The sequence below is a fragment of the Trachemys scripta genome, chromosome 4 (assembly GCF_013100865.1).
Source record: "Trachemys scripta elegans isolate TJP31775 chromosome 4, CAS_Tse_1.0, whole genome shotgun sequence".
In the NCBI taxonomy this organism is placed as follows: Eukaryota; Metazoa; Chordata; order Testudines; family Emydidae; genus Trachemys; species Trachemys scripta.
Window position 1 is genome coordinate 20,351,409 of NC_048301.1, and position 20,444 is coordinate 20,371,852.

General features: G+C 41.6%; 1 protein-coding gene across 12 annotated transcripts in view; it reads left to right on the forward strand.

Annotated features, from left to right (window-relative positions):
• PPP1R13B (protein phosphatase 1 regulatory subunit 13B) overlaps window positions 1–20,444 on the forward strand; it is a 103,399-nt gene that overhangs the window by 54,741 nt on the left and 28,214 nt on the right. The window contains exon 2 of one of the 12 annotated variants that reach the window (XM_034767878.1): window positions 9,359–9,482. The exons of the other annotated variants lie outside the window; for them this stretch is intronic. Coding sequence (XP_034623769.1) covers window positions 9,378–9,482 — 105 coding nt within the window. The 5' untranslated portion in view covers window positions 9,359–9,377. The remainder of the gene's footprint in view (window positions 1–9,358; window positions 9,483–20,444) is intronic. 12 annotated transcript variants of the gene reach the window in all.

Genomic DNA, 20,444 nt, shown 5'->3' on the forward strand with positions numbered 1-20,444 from the left:
GTTTCAACTATCGGGGTATAGCTGTGTTAGTCTGTAGCCACAAAAACAACAAGGAGTCCGGTGGCACTTTAAAGACTAACAGATTTATTTGGGCATAAGCTTTCGTGGGTAAAAAACCACTTCTTCAGATGCATGGAGTGAAAACTGTTGGGAGTGGACTACATCCACCCTGATCGAATTGGCCCTGTCAACACTGGTTCTCCATTTGTGAGGTAACTCCTTTCTCTTCATGTGTTATTATATAATGCCTGCATCTGTAATTTTCACTCCATATGTCTGAAGAAGTGGTTTTTTTACCCAGGAAAGCTTATGCCCAAATAAACCTGTTAGTCTTTAAGGTGCCACCGGACTCCTTGTTGTTTTTTCAAATCAAGGTTGTCCTTCAAAAGGTTAAATTGTATAAAATAGCTATCTTGAGAACATGACGAAGACAAAGCAGAGCCAAAAAGTCCTAATTAGTGTAATAATGACTTTTTCCAAATTTGCCATTTGAGAAGGTGTATGGCTGTCATAGGACTTAAGTCATGTTATGAACGGAATGTTTCTTTATAGCTGGCTTGGCTGGTAGATAATCTTGTCTTTCAAAATCTCACTTCCTAAATTTTTGAGATGGGCCACTCTCATTAGGGCCCTACCAAATTCACAGCTATGAAAAACGCATCACGGACCGTGATATCTGGTCTCCCCCCCGTGAAATCTGGTCTTTTTTGTGCTTTTACCCTATACTATACAGATTTCATGAGGAGACCAGTGTTTCTCAAATTGGGGGTCCTGACCCAAAAGGGAGTTGCAGGGGAGTCGCAGTATTGCCAGCCTTACTTCTGCATTGCTGCCAGAGAGTGGTGACTGTTGGTCAGGTGCCAAGCTCTGAAGGCAGTGCCCTGCCAGTAGCAGCACAGAAGTTAGGGTGGCAGTACCATACCATGCTGTCCTTCTGTGCTGCTGCTGGCGGTGGCTCTGCCTTCAACGTTGGGCTCCCAGCCAGCAGCCACCACACTCCAGCTGCCCAGTTCTGAAGGCAGTGCCACTGCCAGCAGCAGTAAGGGTAGAAGTACTGCAACCCCCCTTACAATAATCTTGCGACACACAGAACTGCTTTTTGGGTCAGGATCCCTGAAATTACAACACTGAAATTTCACATTTAAATAGTTGAAATCATGAAATTTACAATTTTTAAAATCCCATGACCATGAAATTGACCAAAATGGACCGTGAATTTGCTAGGGCCATCCTCATGATGAATCTAGCTTCTGGAACAGAGATGAGTATTGGACGTGCTCCGAGGACAGCCTTGATTTTTCTTGGCTCAAGGGAGACTTACAGGTAGCAAAGTTTGAAAACCAATGTTTTAGAGCAGAAGGGAGTAATCCTTATTCTGCTGCTGAATAACATTCACACTGATGAGTAGCAGCTTCTCTTTCCCTCTCACTCATATACATGAGCCAGTTTTGTCAAGATTTTTATATCCTAGTAGTCCATTTGCTTTATATTAGTGTTTTCCACTGTTGCTTTATATTAGTGGTTTCAAAACAATGGTCTGTGGAGAGCTGATTGCTCATATGGTGCCAGCTGCTTCTACGGGTATCCAAGCTCTTCATTGCAAATTGTCTGGAAACAGTGAGGAAGAGCAATAATAGCTGAATCCACTAGGGGCCACTGGTAACACAGGAGAGGAAATGAGCCACCAGTGGGACTGGAGTTTCTGTCTGCCAGGAGGTAAGGTAGCTGGGGAGCAGAAAGAAGAGGACCAGGTGTCCGGGTATGTCCAAGTGAGAAGAGAGCCAAATGCATCTTGGAGGTACATGGTGAGAGGAGAAAGGGGCCAAGCACAAAAGAGCATGGTGGAGGGAAGCCGTGGCGGGGGGTGGGAGGGGGAAGGTAGAAGAAAGGCAGAATAAAGGTAGGTTAGTGTGATTAACATATCAAAAAGGACAAAATGTTGATAAGGTTAAATACAGATTAAAAATACTTTTTTTTTTCATGTAGGCGATTACTGCAGTTGTACAGGGATGCTGTGATGACATGAGTGGGACTGGAAGTGGCACCTGAGACAGTCTATTTGTTAAGAAGTGGCACCCACTTAAAAAAAAAAATCCCCACTCTTCTTCCTAACTCAGAATTTTTTGACATGGCAGCTTTCTCTAAGAAGAGGAAAGGAAGGCAGTGTATAGGTTATAGAGTAGGTCTCTCTACAGTTTATTTTGTTTTTCTTAACGCTTCTAGTTTGGAGAAGGGAGACGAGCTCAATAAGCTTTCTCTTGGATGTATACTGGGAAGAACTTCTGCTACCAGGCAGCGTGGGACAGAACTTGAGGCTGATCTTACCTTCCCTAAGGGTTTTGGAGTCCTTCTAGGCAAATCACATTAGTTTCAGTCTAGGAGAATCTCAAGCAAAACAGGAAACTCTATTTTCCTACCAACTGGAAGTTAGATTCCTTTAAGCTTCCCTAGTCTGGAAACTTCAACCAGGAGATACAAATGGGAATTGATAGTATCTTTTAGTAGGTAGATAACGAAAGTTTGTTTTTGAATTTTGACTGCTGTCTGGTGAATGGGTTATTGTAGTTTGTACCAACATCCTGACAAGTAGGTTGGTTCAAATACTCTAGTGTGAGGAGGATGGAATAATCAACCCAGTAGCTTCAGACTGGGAGAGCATGTCAGTTTGCAGATAGTAAAATAGTTTTTCCCTTCTAAGTTTATGTAGGCACAGAAGCAGCTATTCTTAGTATTTGATTTGACAGAGGGGAATATTAGAACTAAATCTAGATCTCCTAGATCATCTCTCCTTATGGAATTTCCTATTCATCCTTCTGTTGGTAGTGAGGGGAGTGAAAGGGTTGCCGCTCTGAAGAAGCAGCAGCAGCTGCAGTAAAGTTAGCCCTCAAGTCGCTAATACACCAGAGACCAGGGCCATACATGAATGCTGAAAACTCTGGGAACTGAGAGAGCTTATGGACAGAAAATGAGACAGTAATTTAGAATTCTACCCTGGTCTACCAGGGTGCTTTTTGCTGCTGTAATTTCCAATATTTTATCACTTTAAAAAAAAAAAATTGTTTGCTAAGCCACTTTAACTTATTGTAAGAGAGATGCTCTATTGTGGCTTCTTAAATGACAATGAAATTTAGGTTGATTTAGCATAATAGTATGTAAATCTTTAAATATATGTACAGCTATATAGCTTTACATTAATGCATGCAAATATGTCAAGTGATTTAAACCTAAGGATAGGACTTCATATGCAGCAGGATTTAAAAACAAAAATACTAGAAGCATTGTGGTGATATAATCCTGAAAACAATCTGTCTGTAACCTATAATTTTGTTGAAATGTTCCTGCTTAAAATGATAGCATAAACAAATGAAGTTACTGTCTGAAAAAATATGTTGTCTTTTCAGGCCGATTCTAAAACTAGTGTAGGTGTGGGAGGAAGAAAAATAGTTACTATTTCTAGCATAAAGAAATACATTCTTTTATTTCCTTAAGCTACAGCTTTCCAGAAGATATCTTAGATCTTAAATAGGAATTAAATCTAAATATAGATAGTAGTAATCCAAATAATAGTTCACTATATGTGTTACTTCCCACCCACACATACTTTTTTCTCCTCATTTATCAGGATTTTTTGTAAACCTAATTTGGAAAATTAAAAAATTGTGTAACTGTTTACTGAGCATAGGCTAGAGGTAATCCAGTCTGGAGAACTGTTTATATATAACTTAGTAGAAATGAGCTGCTGTCAATGCTTATTATGAGACTTGTGAAATTTTAGATCTTCAAGTATATGTCCTTATGGGTGCTCCATGTTTGGTATGCCTGTGCCCATGTGCCTTCAATTGGAGAGTTTCATCAGATTGTCCATGGGTTCCCTGCATGCTTCTTATACATCCTTGTGCTCCATACACTGGGTATGTAGGGAGGGGCATACGCACTGCTGCTCCAGTTCCTTCTCGGTCTCCTGGAGCTAAAGACAGAGCACTGTGGTGTCCATTAGCTTACCTTTGCTTTGTGCATAATTTTTTTTTGTCTTTTACTTATTTATTTCCTTTCCTTTCTTATTTCTTCCTTTTGGCACAAGTTTTGTGCCGTTGTGCCCCCCTCTCCTCCTCACCAACCTTTGCTGGCCATGGCTAGGGCTGCTGCCCTCAGCCTTCCCTCACTTGCGGTCTTTTCTCCCTGTGTGTTATGCCCAAAACTGCAGGTTATGCCTGAAACCCAGTCTTCAAGCCCTGCCAGACCTGCCAGAGGTCTTTCCTCCTGCCAGAATCGCTGGGTGGCTGGCTAAGGCAGGAGCAGATGCAGGGGCTGGCTAGCATGGAAACAGGCATGGGGTAGAGCAGGAAGCAGGAGTGGGCTGGAGAAGGAGCACAGGCAGTCTATCTGAACTAGTAGGCATTGGAAATGTTCCTGGCCAGGTAGCCAACTTGGCTGCCAGTACTGGCACCCCCTAGCTTCTCTGTTGGACACAGGGGATGACAGGTCTTCTGACTTGGATATTGCCACCAGGATTCAACTACATTCCCTTTCCGACCTCTGTCCCTACAATGTACCCTGAAGAGCAGACTCCGGGAGCCATTCATCAGCCTCCCAGCCAATCTTGGAAGGAGCACCCCTGGAATGGGAGCCATTCATCAGCCTCCCAGCCAATCTTGGAAGGAGCACCCCTGGAATCCTGCTCCATTTCCTTATTCCTGACCACACTAGGCATTTTGGAACACGTTTCACCGACCTCAGAGTGAACTAGATCATTGGTAAACGCAGCGCAAGTAAACAAGCATTCTAATACAGCTAACTGTAAATGTATACATCTAGGAACAAAGAATGTAGGCCATACTTATAGGATGGGGGACACTATCCTGGGAAGAGTGGATAATCAGCCGAACATGAGCTCCCAGTGCAATGCTGTGGCAAAAAGGGCAAAAGAAATCCTTGGATGCATAAAGAGATGAATCTTGAGAAGAAGTAGAGAGATTATTCTACTTCTGTATTTGGCACTGTTGCGACTGCTGATAGAATACTGTCTCCAGTTCTGATGTCCACAGTTAAAAAAGGATGTTGATAAATTGGAGAAGGTTCAGAGAAGAACCACGAGATTGATTAAAGGATTAGAAAAACATGCCTTATCATGGGCGGCCGATATAAGAGGCCAGAGGACGCTAAGCCTCCCAAACAGGATGTGGTGCACCTCCCTATGGAGATGCACTGACCTGCCGCTTTTGGAGTGCTGCTGCCAAAAGGGCGTCTGGGCTGTAGCCCTGCTCATCCTCTTCCCCTATGGCCCCGCCCAAGCTGCTCCTCTTTCTGACCCCGCTCCACCTTTTCTCCCCGAGGTCCTGCCCTCGCTTGCGCTGAGGCCCCGCCGCTTGTGCCTCTCTCCCCTCTCCGCCCACCATATGTTGGTTTTTATAAGGCTAGGGATTCAAAGCTTAAGTAGTCTATATTTCAGAAAGCATTTAAGCAATCCTTTTCTCTCTATCCTTTTTTCTCTTAGAAGCCTGGGCCTTTGCGGCTATAGTAGCTGGTATGGAAAATCTGTGTAGTACTTTCTGTATGCAGTAAAATAATTTAGGAGGGAGGGGAAAAGTTGAAGAGCAAAGAGCTTGGTCTAGAAAGAGACCCAGTTCTTCAACTACGTTAAACATTAATTTAATGTAAACATGCAACATTAAATATTTGTAATATTTAAACTCTTACTCCCACATGCAGTGTTAAAGGTGGTACCTGTTAAAACAGGCTGGTCTTCTAAGAAGGTCACACTTCTGGAGTCCTCTTTTAAAAACAAACAAAATAAAAGCTGTCCCCAGGGTTTCTTATTCTGCCACCAGACTTCTGGGGAAGAGTCTGGAATGTCCAAAATCCAAACAAACAAGCTCATATAAAAATTTCATATAAAGAAATTAAAACTTTTAAAATACTGTGGGATTTCCAGTCTATGCACAAATCTGGACGTCAAAATGGATTTCTTCCTGTTTTCTGGTGGAGACTGACAGCACTTCATCTTAGTGCCTCTTTTCTAATGCAAAGAGGCTGGTTTTTTTTATACTGCCTCCTTTCACAGAATGGCCCACAAATCTGAGCGACTCAGACATAATTTCCCAGGATCCCTTCCCACTGGCTGAGAGAGCTAGGAGTCTTGTTTCTCCTACATTTCAAGGCTCTCCTCCTGAGCTTTGCACCAAGTTAGCAGCCTGGGTTCTCCTCAGATCACAAACTGCAACCCCAGGACCACTTACTCTTTTAGTGGCTGCCTCCTAAGTTTCCTGGGTCTAAACACAGAAAGCCCCCTGAAACGCAGTGACACAGCACCAGGCTTTCCTTTTTAGTCTTAAAGGGCCAGCATACCCTGTTATACCTGGCTAAAGCATTTTCCAGAGGGTCTGCAATGTCCTATACTTCACAAAACATAAAAACTAACCAAACTATTGGAACCTGAGGAAAAAATAAGAATTAGGAAGCTACAAGCTTCCAGTGTGAAAACCAACTCTAGTGCATCCAAAATGGTTTTTGAATTCTTGCTTGACAGAACTCCTAGATCTCGTTGAGATTTTCATGAAGGATAGTTTCTTAATTCAGGGTAACAAACTTGGAAGACTTTTTTTAGCTTTTTTAGCTGCTTGGAAAGATTCAGGAAGCACTTTAGGCTTGGGCCTTGGAACAGAAATAAACTGGCCCTGGTTCTTTACAGGTCCGCAAGAGGTTCTCTTCAGCTACAAAACCCTCATATCTGAGAAAGGGGAATCTGCTAGAGCCCTTTGTGGTACAGGTCGCTGCACTAATGCTTGGAACTACTTTGAATTCCATCTCTTCTGCACAGGGGCATGAGTCAATTGCTCATGGTGCAGACAGGTCAGCCGTCCTCTCCAAAGTGCAGAGGTAATTCTAGTGCCAGTTAGGTCTCTGAATATGGAGATCATAGTAAAGTCAGCTGTCTTGGTGCTGGACTCCAAGAGCTCAACTATAGTTGGGATCTTGAGGTGGACTCTTCTTTCAGTCACAGCTGAAAAACTTCTCCAAGCCATTTCCAAAATTCCAGCATCACTTCCGATAAAGTTAGTGGTGAGTACTGATGACCAGTTGACACCTCGTTCTGGTGTCCCATTGATGTCCAGTCTGGGCAATATGTTGAGGCTTCTCCTCTTTCTGCAAAATGGGGACATGGAAGCATTCATATCAGAAGGACCCTTCCTCAGGTCTAGACCCTGAGAAGAGGAAGATAAAGAATCATCATTGCCACCAGAGTAGGAGTCAGGTCAGAACCAAGAATTTCAGTTCTACAGCCTTCTGTTCCGGAAGCCTTTGAGCCCATTCTGATTTTTCATATGCCTTTTGAGATCTTTTGGTTTTTGGTGCTGCCTCCTGCTAGGTTGCTCCAGTCCAGAGCTCTTTTTAAGCCACTGAGTAAATCCATGTTTAGGACCATTGGTCCTGGAAATTTATAATCTATACATCTCTTGTTTTTAAAGCATATTTGCAACTCAAATTAGTCCCACTTTGAAATGGGCAGAAGGATTTGCCAAGTGAGCTCATTATTAGTAGACATGCCATGCCTGGTGATCAAGACCTTGTGGGGGCATAGTGCTTCTGAGTTATCATATTGCTTTAATATCCCTTTTCTAGCATTCCCTTACAGCTATGTACCAATTTCTTCCCCAGATCAAAGAACTGCAGTGCTCCAGTCAGCAACATAATCCTTTTGGCTCTGGCTATTATCAGCGGCAAAATCTTCCTTTTCAAGACATCGTCTAAAATCATCCTCCCATTTGTTGACTGATGTCTCCTTTCATCTTTCCTTTGGCCCATAATTTATATACAGTGGCCTCCTCAGCTCCTTTCACTGACATGCCCATTACACACTCGCTGTCTCATATTAATTTTATTTTCCTGTCCATTCAGCCTGTGTATAGTGCATCTCTCCCCCCACCCCCAACGCTCTAGGAGACACCTTATTCCAACCAACAGATCCTCCATTTTGCTGCCTATGCAGCCTCCTCCTGTTCCAATTGTTGCCATCTCTATTCCACAGACCATCTTCTTAATATCAAGTAGCAGTAAGATGGAGTCTATTTTTGGCTAATTTAGGAGAAAGGGAATTAAACCTAATTTTTTTTTATCCATCTTCACATGGTATTACTGGAGGATCTTGCTGTAGCTCCCAGATGGTCTTTTTTGCCTAAAAAGAAGTCTGACTCTATGCAGCCAGAAAATATATTTTATTGTGGTTGGATTGGATACATGATTTTTCCATATCCTGATGGAGATCAATTTTGCTGGACCTCTTATGTAAGCCTGAATCAGGTTCATGCCTGAATTCCCTTCCTGAAAGAATGGAAGGAGTGTGTGTGTGTGGGTGTGTGTTGTAAAACATTGACAGCCTTTTATGTTTTCATCTTCTCTATTGTTCGAAGTATGCTATGCTGGAGGACAGAATTGGGGAATGAGCAATGCGTAATGAGATTCAGTATTTTGTTTTGGGTTTACGTAGGGATTGGAAGTACTTGAGTTGATTTAAATAATTGAAAACATTTGGGTCTAGATTTGGCTTGATAGAGTCTTTTGTATGATGCAACTTCTTGCTTTTATTATTGTATGAATGCTGTGTTGCTGACTGTTTCATTCATTCATTCATTCATTCATTTTTTGCATGTTTTAAGAACAAACAAGTTTGGAGGAGAAAATCCCTAAGTGTAGAATTGACAACTTCCACAAAATTGTACCATGTTCATTTTGTGTGAGATGTTTACTTTGTGCCTTTTACAGTAAGTTTATCGCAATAAAGATACAGATTTCAGTACACCTCAATCAACATGCTCCTCTGTTACTCTAAACAACAAATATTGTGGGGATGCAGGGGGCAGCGGGATAATGACTTTTCACAATCTGTGATACCCAGACTTTTGCATTGATTTGTAAATATTACAAAACTAAAAAAGAAACAAACATTCTATTGTCTCTTAAAATCAAAATTGTCTACATTTGAGTATTTTCAGTTTAACCCTATAACTAACTGTGAAAGAAAAGAGTATTGCTCAACATTTTCCATTGGCTATGGAAAAGTGCAATACATCAAGCTGATTACAGTTGACAGCTGGCTTGATCTCGCCATGATTAGGTCTTTCACTGCTGGCAAAATCCACTAGCCTTTTCCGTTCACTGATTGCTGATGAATGCAGAGAGACAGCTTTCCATATTGATAAAGGATAGGGGGAAAAGTCCCTCTGTTTAGTGTAGAAAAAGATACAAAACCTTACTTGTTATTGATTATACCTAGCCATGAAGGCATGAGAGAGAGCTCATCATGTAGGATTTCTGTGGTCATTTGCTAACTTGGCTTAAACAATTAACATGGTTGCTGTAGGTAGAGAATAGCAGAAAAAATGGAGTTGAAGCATGTTGAAGGAACGCAAGAGTTTACAGCTGATGGGCAATGCAGCAAAATAAAGATGTGCTCTTTTACAATTACATGGGAAAGTATCCAGCAGGTAATTAAATACTTTACAAAAATTGTTAGTTTAACACTTAAATAATATTTTGTTTTGCAAACAGTTCATTAAAGTACTGTATTACTTTTTCACTTGAATTTAAGTTATTGTGGTTTTGGAGTCACATGACCAGAATGCAAACTAGTTTGTTTTAATAATGATAGTTTTTAGCATTGAAAATGCAATTCTGAAAAATAGGTTATTCTTTGGCATACAGATAACACACAAGCTGCTAATTGTAAGTTATAAAACTGTAGTCATTTAAAAACATGACAAGTAAATTATTTAAAAGGAAACGTGAGGAGCTATCTGTGAGAAGTACAAGTCATACACTAATCATAAAATTGCTTTCAAATACAGGCTACTTATTTTTCAATGCATTTGTACTTGCTTTTGGAAATATTTTGTTGTATCATTATCATGTAAACAGTATGACATCACCACTGTAAAACAAAGCATTTGAAACCATTACTTAAGGGAAAAATAAACACATTTGATACTAACCATATTATTTAAGAGACCTGTAATGATATGCTTTTTTAACCATAATGGACTGGCAGATCAAAATAAGATGTTTTTCTTCTTTAATACCCAGAAAATCGAGTTCCAAAAGCTTATTTTTAAAGAAACTCACAATGTTTACTTTGAAAGCTTAATGAGACATGGCTATTACTCATAATTACTCTGAGTAAAAGATTGGTACCATAAACAAGTTTAAAGTTTTATACATAACTGGTCTCCTGCAAGTTACTTCCATGCTTATGGATGAAAAGCTTTTTTAAATGGATATATGTTTTTAGTCAGGAGGATGAGAAGGGGAAATATATATGTCTCTGTGCTGCTGCAAGTAAAAACTATGGTATTTTCAACTTGCATGTATAGCTGAATAAAAAAAGTTTGTTTTTTGTGTTTTTATAAGTTTATTTGGAATTCATTTACTTTTTTCCTTATACTGTAGAAATCGTTTATAAGCAGTCCTGTTTTATCCAATACTTATTAACATGTGCTCACTATATATTTGTACAATAGGTAAATACATCTATTTGCAGCGTTTTTAATTGTTATAGAATCATAGAAATGTAGCGCTGGTAGGGACCTCAAGAAATCCAATCCCCTGAGCTGAGGCAGGACCAAGTCGTGGAGTCAGTTTCCTGTTTTTGTTTTTGTTTAATTAGTTTGTTTTCTGAAACTAATACCAGGATAGCTGCTGGTCTGCTTTGCCAGAGAAAAATAAGTGGTTATTACACTTGAAAGTTCTGAACATTGGAGAAAACATTAATAAGTGATTGGCTCTGTAGTTTGGGACTTAAAGTAGCCTAAAACCTTTATTTGTAGACTGCTCCAATTGTGTCAGCATGAAGTAGGGGTTGCTTCCAGAATACTCCTTTTTAGGAAGAGCTATCGAGACTTTGACAAATATAGGAAAAGTGAAATTCATCTGCAAATTGCGATGCAGTACAGCTGGTATAATATTTTGCATTTTAAAGTAATTGAGTATTATTTAATGCACAAAAATACTGAATGCTCTTCCATTGTAGGTGTCCAAATAAAATTACCAGATTAAATCTGTGCTAGATTGAAGGTTGTACTACACAATCGTATTTAATGATTGTCTGCAGTTAGTTTGTTAACTTTGTTAATCTTTATTTTTTAATTTCTGAAATTGTGTTTGCTTTATCTGTGTTTGATTAGCTTGTTCATCTCCATGAGCCTAAAAAAGGCACTGGATTTTTAATCATTGGATTTTTAAATGGATTTCTGCTGCTGGCATTTTCTGACCTAATTTAAAAAATGCAAGGCAGAATTGTGGATAAAACCATTAAACTGGAAATAATGTCATCTGCACAGAGATCAGCAAACATTCTATTTTAGTTAAAATAGAACCAGATACTCATTTTGTAATGTTAAATATAGGTCTGTTCACAACACTTCCAAAATGTACCATACCATAACAAGGTCAACTTCCTATATGAAATACAGGCAAGGGAAGTCACAAAAGATTAAACTGTTTAATTAGACTTTGGGTGTGGGGAGGGGATTATCAAGTCTTTAACTCGGTGGTGTCCAGGCTTTTCAGGCTGAGGGCCGAACATTACCTCAAAAAGCCAACTGGCCCCAGTAAGTACTTCAGAGCAGACTCTCTGCCCTGTGGTGCTTTCTTTGTGCTGTTCAGCTGGTAAAAAGACAGCAGAAACCACTTGGAAGTTTCAGTGGATATAATAACCAGAGTAACCAACTCTTATATCCCTCTCCCTGCTGCCCTTAGCATTAAGAAAAGGCTGTGTTGAGGAAGGATGACTAGAGTTTGCAGCACTCTGGCAATTCCCAACTGTGCTATGGTCTCTTGGGCACCATAGCCAGTTAGGTTAAGTCCATAGCAGCTCCCAGGGTACCTTAGCTTGTAGTAGGACTAAGGCATAGAATTGGAAAGCTATATTTGGTTGGTGGGTCTCTGCTTCTCCTCCTTTTCCCTGTCCTGGGTGGTTGTTTGGGGGAATGTAGCCATCCTTTGTTAAATGCAGCAGACAGACAAGCTCCTATCCTGTTTTCTGTAGATTTCTGCAGTCTGGCAAGGAAACGGGCAGTGGAGCAACCAGAACTGCTCTCTCCTCCCTCCCCTATGAATGCAGCAGGGGGAAGAGGCACATAAGGGATGTGGTGGGGGGCTGGACAGCAGCCACCTATTTGAGGGTGATGTTTGAGGAGTCTGGGAGCCTTGCCTCCAACCTGGACTTCACTGGCCAGGCACAACTCTGCACCTACCCCGATTCATTCTACAACTCCTCTTGTGCATGTGCATGTGCATGTGCACACCCTCATTCTGAAGTCACTCATTCTTCACACCCATTCCATCCCTCCAAATCTGCCCATTCCACAAGCACCTTTACCCACACCCAGATCTGCCAACTCTGTGGAGTCTCTCTGTTGCTTATGGGTTTCTAGACCCTTCTACATGCCTCTGAGGGTAAACTAATTTAGATAAACTTTTTCATCTCATTGGCTGCTTTTCCCTAATACCCCATTTGTTAGAAAAGGGCAGCCAGTCCTATAACTGCTACACACATTGATGGAAAACTCCACTTCTCAGCTGTTCCAAACTTGAGAAACAACTTGTTGCCACCTTCTAGCCCTTCCTATCCCGTCCTTGTAGCCTGATAAGATGCTGGTGTTGCTTCTTTTCACACTGTAGAGTTCTGTTCCTGGCCATGAGGCCCAGGATAGGGATGTGGTTCCTGAAATCCCCAACCCCATTAAAATAGGTGGCTGTTGCTGCATTCCCCACTTTGTACTGTTGCTTCTGCCTGTGCCCCTGCTGCCAGGACTACTCCCGCCCCATCATATAGCCTGACCCCTTACGCTACCTTCAAACCTTGATGTGCTGCTGCCCCCTAGCACCACCTCAAAATAAGACAACTCTTCCCTCTCCTACCTAACCACAGGTCCAACCTTATTGCTAACCATTTTTTTTTTCTGGGGGGTTCTGATGGCCTCCCCCTCTCCCATTCATCTGTTTTCAGGATGTGGCCAGATCTCCCCTCATGTCTTTAGAGGAGGCTAACAAGGGAGAGGTTTCAGAGTAACAGCCGTGTTAGTCTGTATCCGCAAAAAGAAGAACAGGAGTACTTGTGGCACCTTAGAGTTGCTGTCTAATCAAACAGAGCAAGGAATTTAGTGAGCAGGGAGAAGAAAAATGGCCATCTGACATGACCCTGCTCAGCTCTGTAGACAGACTGAACTTTGCTGGCCCAGGGGAAGCCCCACCTCTGTAGAAGGGGGTTTCCCTATGCATGTGTTGGAGAAAACCCCTTATTAGCAGGGAATGCCTTAAATTGAGGTGGAGCTACCTCATGGCTGGCAGAGGTCAGTCTGCTGGAAGGCCTGGGCATTGCTGGGGTTGGGAATGGCTACCTCTCTTTCCCTGAAGATTCTGCTGTCTATTGGATTGGGGACACAGTGGTCCCCTGAAGACAATGGGAGGAGAAGGGAGATGCCATCTGGGCAAGTCCCAGAAGACACCTCTAGTGAATAGAGAGCCGGGACCTGGGGCTAGGTGTGGGTGTAGAGGGGCAGCAGCACCACATCAAGGGGATTTGAGGTACTAACGTAAATGAGGGAATGGGGGCAGGCAGCACTGGGCTCAGGGGTAGCACACCAGATGGGGAGAGGAAGGCAGCACATAGGGGCAAGAACATGTGAGAGAAGGTGGAGCCCTGGGCAACAGCCACCTATTTCAGGAGACTGGTGATACTGGAGGCTCCCCTGGCCTGGTGCAGAACTCTGGAGAGGGAAGAAGCAGTGTCAGTATCTTCATCTCCTTTCTGTCCTTGGGGAGGGGAAGAATAGGGTGGACAGGAACTACTGGTTAAGGGTTTGTAATGGATATTTCTACTACAGCTAGCACGTGTTGCCAGTTTTTGTGACTTTATTATGAGTTGCAAAATATTTATTTTCCTCAAGCAACAGCTCCTGGAATCCTGAGATTCTCTGGTTATTTTATTTTATTATGAAAGTTTCTAGCCCTTGTGGTTATGGAGAAAATCTGGAAAATGTGACCTGACTGAACTCTGAAGGCTTCTTCCCCGCTGCAGTGTATTTTTTAAATCTCACGGTTTTGTGGGCTTTTCTTACGACTTTTGAACAGTTGGGGTTGGCAGTACAACTAACAGCCAGCTGAGATACTCACTTTAACTTGAAGGATAGGGTCTTTGGGAGTGGGCTGGATGGAAGCTCCTGGGATCTATCCTCATTGATTAAGAATGTCTGTCTGCATTACACAGATGCTCTACTTGTTGAAGAAATTCTGTGTGAGTTCAGATGCAGTGTTTCCTCTGCCAGTCTTCTGGGCTGCCTGTAGATGTAGTCATCATTTCATTATGACTCATAAGCAAATTAGGTAGGTGGGGGAGACATGCCAGGAGAGGGGGTAGACAACAGGAGAGATACTTCTATCCCAAAACCATGCTGTAAAGGAAGAAGAGAAGAAACAAGAGGATCAAGAAAATAGACCTCAGAATACCCAGACTGAAATGTGGAAATAATTATTTAATCACATATATATTTTATAAATGATAAAAATGTTTAAATGGTAAGGCATGTCTTGAGATGGTTTAGTAATAGAATAGTACAGAAACTTTTTTATAATTTGACTTTCGGTTCGCCAGTGCCACAGATATTACTGTTCCGCAAAATGGTAGCCACCAGCAGGAGTTATACATCAGAAATTAAAATTTCAAGCCCCATTGTATGTGGGTGTCCCATGACCAGCTCACAGGGACATCACTTTTTCATGATGTTTGAAATGGGCAGTTTTTATTCCAGCAATACCTGTCTACAGATGAAACAATGAGAAGTCCTTGTGGCACCTTAGAGACTAACAAGCAGGATACCAAAGGAGGAAAAATAACTTTTGAAGTGGTAAGAGAGTGGCCCATTACAGACAGTTGACAAGAAGATGTGAGTAACAGTAGGGAGAAATTAGTATTGGGGAAATTAACTTTAGGTTTTGCTTTAAAAGTTATTTTTCCTCCCTTGGTATCCTGTTGTTAATTGATTTATCTCGTTAGACTGACCTCACACTTGGTAAAGCAAGCCCCATCCTTTCATGTATTTATACCTCCTTCTGTATTTTTCACTTCATACATCTGATGAAGTGGGTTCTAGCCCACGAAAGCTTATGCCCAAATACATTTATTAGTCTCTAAGGTGCCACAAGGACTCCTCGTTGTTTTTGCTGATACAGACTAACAGGGCTACCTCTCGGAAACCTGTCTACATATGGGCAACTGAGGTATAGAGAGGCTAAGTGACTTGCCCAAGATCACACAGGGAGCTGGCAGAACAGGAAACTGAATCTTCGTCTTCCATATTCTAAGCCAGTGCCCCAACCACTGGGATATCCTTCCTCCCCTCAAGCCTTGTTATTTGTTGCAAATTGCTCTTGCCAGATGAGCTTTCAAGATGATACGATGAGCAAAACAGGTGCAACGTTTTTTAAAAATGTTTACTACCTGTAAGCAATTCATGGGCATAGACGGGAAGTACTTTGTGAATGCTTTTGTTTATGAGAGGTAGTTTATTACACATCTGTAATGTTTGATAACTGAATCAACAACATTTATTTAGGAGTTCATTTTAGAGTGTAAGACACCCAAGTGATGAATGTAAAGAAAGTTACAGTTCAGCAGACCCATCTCCTGGAACTTATCACTATATTGCAAGTGAATTTGTGGAATCTGGAGGAGTAGATATTTGCAGTGCTCTTGTTGTTGTTGTAAAAAGTGCAATCCCAGAGGAGGTAGATTTTCCTTGCTGCAGGAATAGGGAGATGTTTTAAGGCTTAAATGTGATAGGTTCAGGTTTGTTGTGAAAGGCGAGTGACGCCATGTAATAGCTAGTATGAGTAGAAGAAATTTATTGGAAGGATGATCTCATTAAGGATACATACTGTGCTGTTTTGCATTATACTGTAACACAGCAGTACTTTTGAAGAAGGACTTGGACTGACTAAAAAACTGTTCCAAACTTTCCCTTGTTTTCTCAGTAGTTTTGCTTGAATTGAATACAGATTATTATAAACTACATCAGTGAAGATAAAATTGTTGAAACAGACTGATATATTCAACTAGATCTTGACAAGAGAAAATATGTTGGAATTTTTGCCTTTTTGCTAAATTTCCTGATGTTTCAAAGACTATGCTACTATACTTGGGACGTCTAACATATGTTGTTTTTTACAATCTTTCTGAAAATAATTAACTTGAAACTGAAGAGGAATCTTGCTTGGTTTCTGTACTTCATTTCTCATGTGGATGAAAAGAGGGCAGCAGCTAGTGAAACTGCAGGTTTAAATCTCCTCCCTCCCCTTCTCCTCCTGCTCAACACTGTGCAGTTATTTTAATAGTGAAAGGCACTTAGCCATAATGGTTTTCAGTAAAATAAAGATTTAGAAATTTTAGAGAAGATTTGTAACTAAAATGCTGGCTGTCAGGGTTTTCTTGTTTGTTTTTTGCAGATTATATAAATAGCTTTTTTTAAACCTTTATGTATGTAAGTTAAATGTTTTTGCACTATGAAATTAGTTTATATACAAATATTCTTAGAGGCTTCTATAAGGAGAGGCTAATGTATGAATTTATCATGCTCTCCTGTTCTATATGCTGTGGCATGTGTTAAGCATAATAATAGATTTTAAAAGATATGCATAAAACATACTGATCTAGAGTAGCGCACTGAGTTCTTAGTTATCAGGAGTCAAATTGGGATGGCTTGTGGTGGCTCTGAAAACCAGTTATTTTCTTAAAGATTGTCATTTTGTACTCCAGGATCTGAGCTTTCATTTTGGGGGGGAAAAAAAGTGTTTAGCCTTATTGTTGGGATGATTATCTTGAAAATGTGAACAAAATAACCTGATGCAGCGATGTTTTCCTGAGTCTGCAGACATTCTGAACAATAGCTCTGAGAGATGTGGATTGCTGCCATATGTCTTAGGCGGGAAGAGAGGGGGCAGTCTGAAGCTTAAGGATGGTAATTTAAATGTCAATATTGCCAACTTTCACTGCTGATCAAAGCATACAAGAAGGAAGGACTTTGCAGATCTGCACAGTTTAGTGCAAGTGGTGTCTCATTTTGTATAAAGTCTGTGGTGCATGGGAGAATACCACCTATTTTCCCCATTCTGACCCTTGGAGCCATGAAGCAGGGAGAACCGGGAAGCATCTGCACCCTACCAGTCAGGAGCCAAGCCTGAAGTCCACCAAACACAAAAAGGATCAGGGATATCCTGAGCCCAACTGAGGGATCCAAGCCCAAGAAGACCAGCTGAGCCCAGAGAATATCTGAGCCCTGTAGGGAGTCATGCCTAAGAAACGCAACAGAGCATGTGTGATTATTTTCAACATGTGCACAATATACTAGGAGCAGCATTTCATTTTGGTATCTTATCTTTGTGTCTTTAAGTGAGCATATGCTGATTTGTGGATGGAACTTAGAAAAGTACTGCTACTTTCTTTTTCATTTTGAGCCCTGCTTTAATATATAGCTCATTGTAAAATGTCTTGGCCATTTTATGGTAATAGTAAGCAGCAAGCTTAGAGAAGGTATGAGACCTATAAAGGAGAATGCCGTGGAAAAGATGTCTATGTTACAGTCATGCTACTTAAAAAAATTAGTACAAACTACTAATATCTAGGATTTTCCCTCATTTGGTAAATCAAATTAATACCAAAGTGTTCTATATCTGATCTAGACATTATGCAAGTGTTTTTATACCCCTTGATTTTTAGGGCCACTATTCCATACCCTACCCGTTTAATCACCTATTCATCTTTTATAAACAGTTTCCATTGATGCTGACATTTACTAGGAGTAGGGTTACATGGGTTACTATTTCCAATATGAGCTCTAATTCAGCTCTATAATATGACCAGCAGGAGGTGTTCACAGAGTGGAATTCCCTCTGGAATTTAAGTGAGTCATGTTTATATCATACTGACGCCTTAGCAGCTTGAAAAGGAAATATTCCAAATTTGGATCTCCCTAGTGACTGAACTGCTTTCATGCATCTGAGCTGATTTTGTGTGTGAGTGTATGTATGTGTGAGTTTATGTAATAATATATACAATTTATATATTCAGGCTATAGTTAAACTTACCCTACAGTAAATCAACAAATGTGCAAGTGATGACAGACAAACAGCTTGTATTCTAAATTAAAATATGTCTATAAAAATTCTTTCCAATCTGAATTTCAGGATGGATATAAAATAAAAACCTGAATGGAAATAATCTGCGTTTCCTTTACATAAAAATGAAATGTAATTCAGTAAAAAAAACAAAACAAAAAAAAAACAAAGTTTGAAATAATTAGCAGATATTGAGGCAGAATAGTGTACTGGAATGAGTTTGGTTATGAGAATATGAAACCTTCCTGAGTTCTAATCCTTGCTTTGCTATTGACTTAGTATGTAGCATTGGGCAAGTAACTTATCCTCTGTGTTTGTTCCTCATCTGTCAAATGGGAAGGATGCTTAACTCATAGGAATGTTTTGAAGGATTAGCTAAGTGTTTGTGCAGTGCTTTGACAATAGGAAATGACTATGTGCATATTACTTTTTATTATGCTATCACTGGGTGCTATTGAATAAAAAGGACACTCACCTGAAAGGAATGCTTAAATATTCTGTGTTGTAAAGTATGACCTCTCAGGAAGACTATGAAGTTACAGTGATATTGTTAAGATATTGTTGTATATAAAAAATGTTAAAATGCATTATTTGCCATTCCTTCCCTCCTCCCCCCCATGCAGCAATCCCTGTTGCAATATGAATATACAGTAGTTTTATGAGTCTGTTCTTGTGACTAGGGGAACCTTTGCTTCTTTTCATTCTATATTGTGAAGGGCAACAAAGAAGCAGAAAGCCCACCTTAATGTGAGCTTGTCAAAATCATTGCTTTCCATTCCCCACTATTTGGACCTCAAAGAAACCACTCTGCAGGGACACAAAGACTGGAGATCTGTAGATTTCAGAGCAGTGTGTAGCAGAGCTGGAGGTCAGTTACTCAAGTGCCCTGTTTCTCTGTTACCTGGCGGATTTCAGAGCAGGAGTTTTCCTCTCTTGGGGTTGGGGATAAGACACTGGTATGGCAGAGGATCGGTTGGCAGCTCAGATCATTACAGAACTATAATGCAAGGCAACTTGGGAGGACCAAGGAGCAGAGACTCTGAACCAGATCTCCTCTCAGATGCCAGGATATGTGGGGTTTGTCTTAGATTTCCCTGTGATTGTTCCTTTGCCTTGTCTATGAATCTTAAAATCTCTCTTCCCTTGTGTAAGCATTGTTTTGAGTTTCATCTCACAACACTTCCAAAGCTAGGGTTACCATATTTTGTGCCTCCAAATGGAGGACACTCCACGGCCCCCGGCCCCGCCCCAGCCCCGCCCACGCCCCAACCCCGCCCCCTCCCCAAAGTCTCCGCCCCCTCCCCTGCTTCCCGCGAATATTTGATTCGCGGGAAGCCTGAAGCAGGTAAGAGGGGGTGTGGGGGGAGGAGGCGCGGCCCAGGCTGGCCCCCCGGCGGCTCCAGCCTCGGTCGGCTGGGGCCCTGGGGTGCCGACCACCCCCGGCCCGCCCAGCACTGCCGGCCCCCGGCGGCCCGGCGCACCCCCCGGCTCCCGGCCCCGCGGGCCTGGCTCCCGGCCCGGTACCGCGCCCCCGGCTCTCTGTCCGGCCCCGCGCCCGGCCCGGCACTGTCACCCTGGCCTGGCACTGCGCCCCTGGTTCCCGGCCCGGCACCATGCCCCCGGCCCCGCACCGCCGGCCCCGGCCGAGCACCACCGAGCCCTCCCGATTTTCCCGGACATGCCCGGCTTTTGGGGATTTCCCCCCGGACGGGGATTTGAGCCCCCAAAAGCCGGACATGTCCGGGAAAATCCGGACGTATGGTAACCCTACCAAAGCGCTTTTTAACTTCCTTTGATTTTTTTCTTTGTGAGTGCTTGTAATGGGGTAGGATATGGTGTACATTTAACTTCGTTATTAATAATGTAATCGTATGCATTGGCTCAAATGCTGCACTGAATGTAAAATGATTACAATGCCAGCACAATACCCTGCCTGTTTCATTACTAAACTTTACTGATTGCATTACATTTCAAACCAGTTGTAACAGAAGTTGCACTGTTTTCTCCTACCAACTCTTCCAACTATTCAGGTGTTGGCATACTATGTTCTGTTTGACAAGAATGTAGTGCAGTTCTGGTATTGCAACATTCATTTATCTAAATGTAGCAGAGCAGATATTTGGTGAGCGAGAGAGAGCAGTTTCAACTTTTGGAATTTACTTTCACTTTGTTTTTTATACTCCCACTTTTAAAAAAGTTCTTTTTATGAACATGTTTCACAGAGTAGAAGGCATGAGTGTATAGGTAGAAATGACTTGGTTTTTTTTTTTTAATAAAAGACT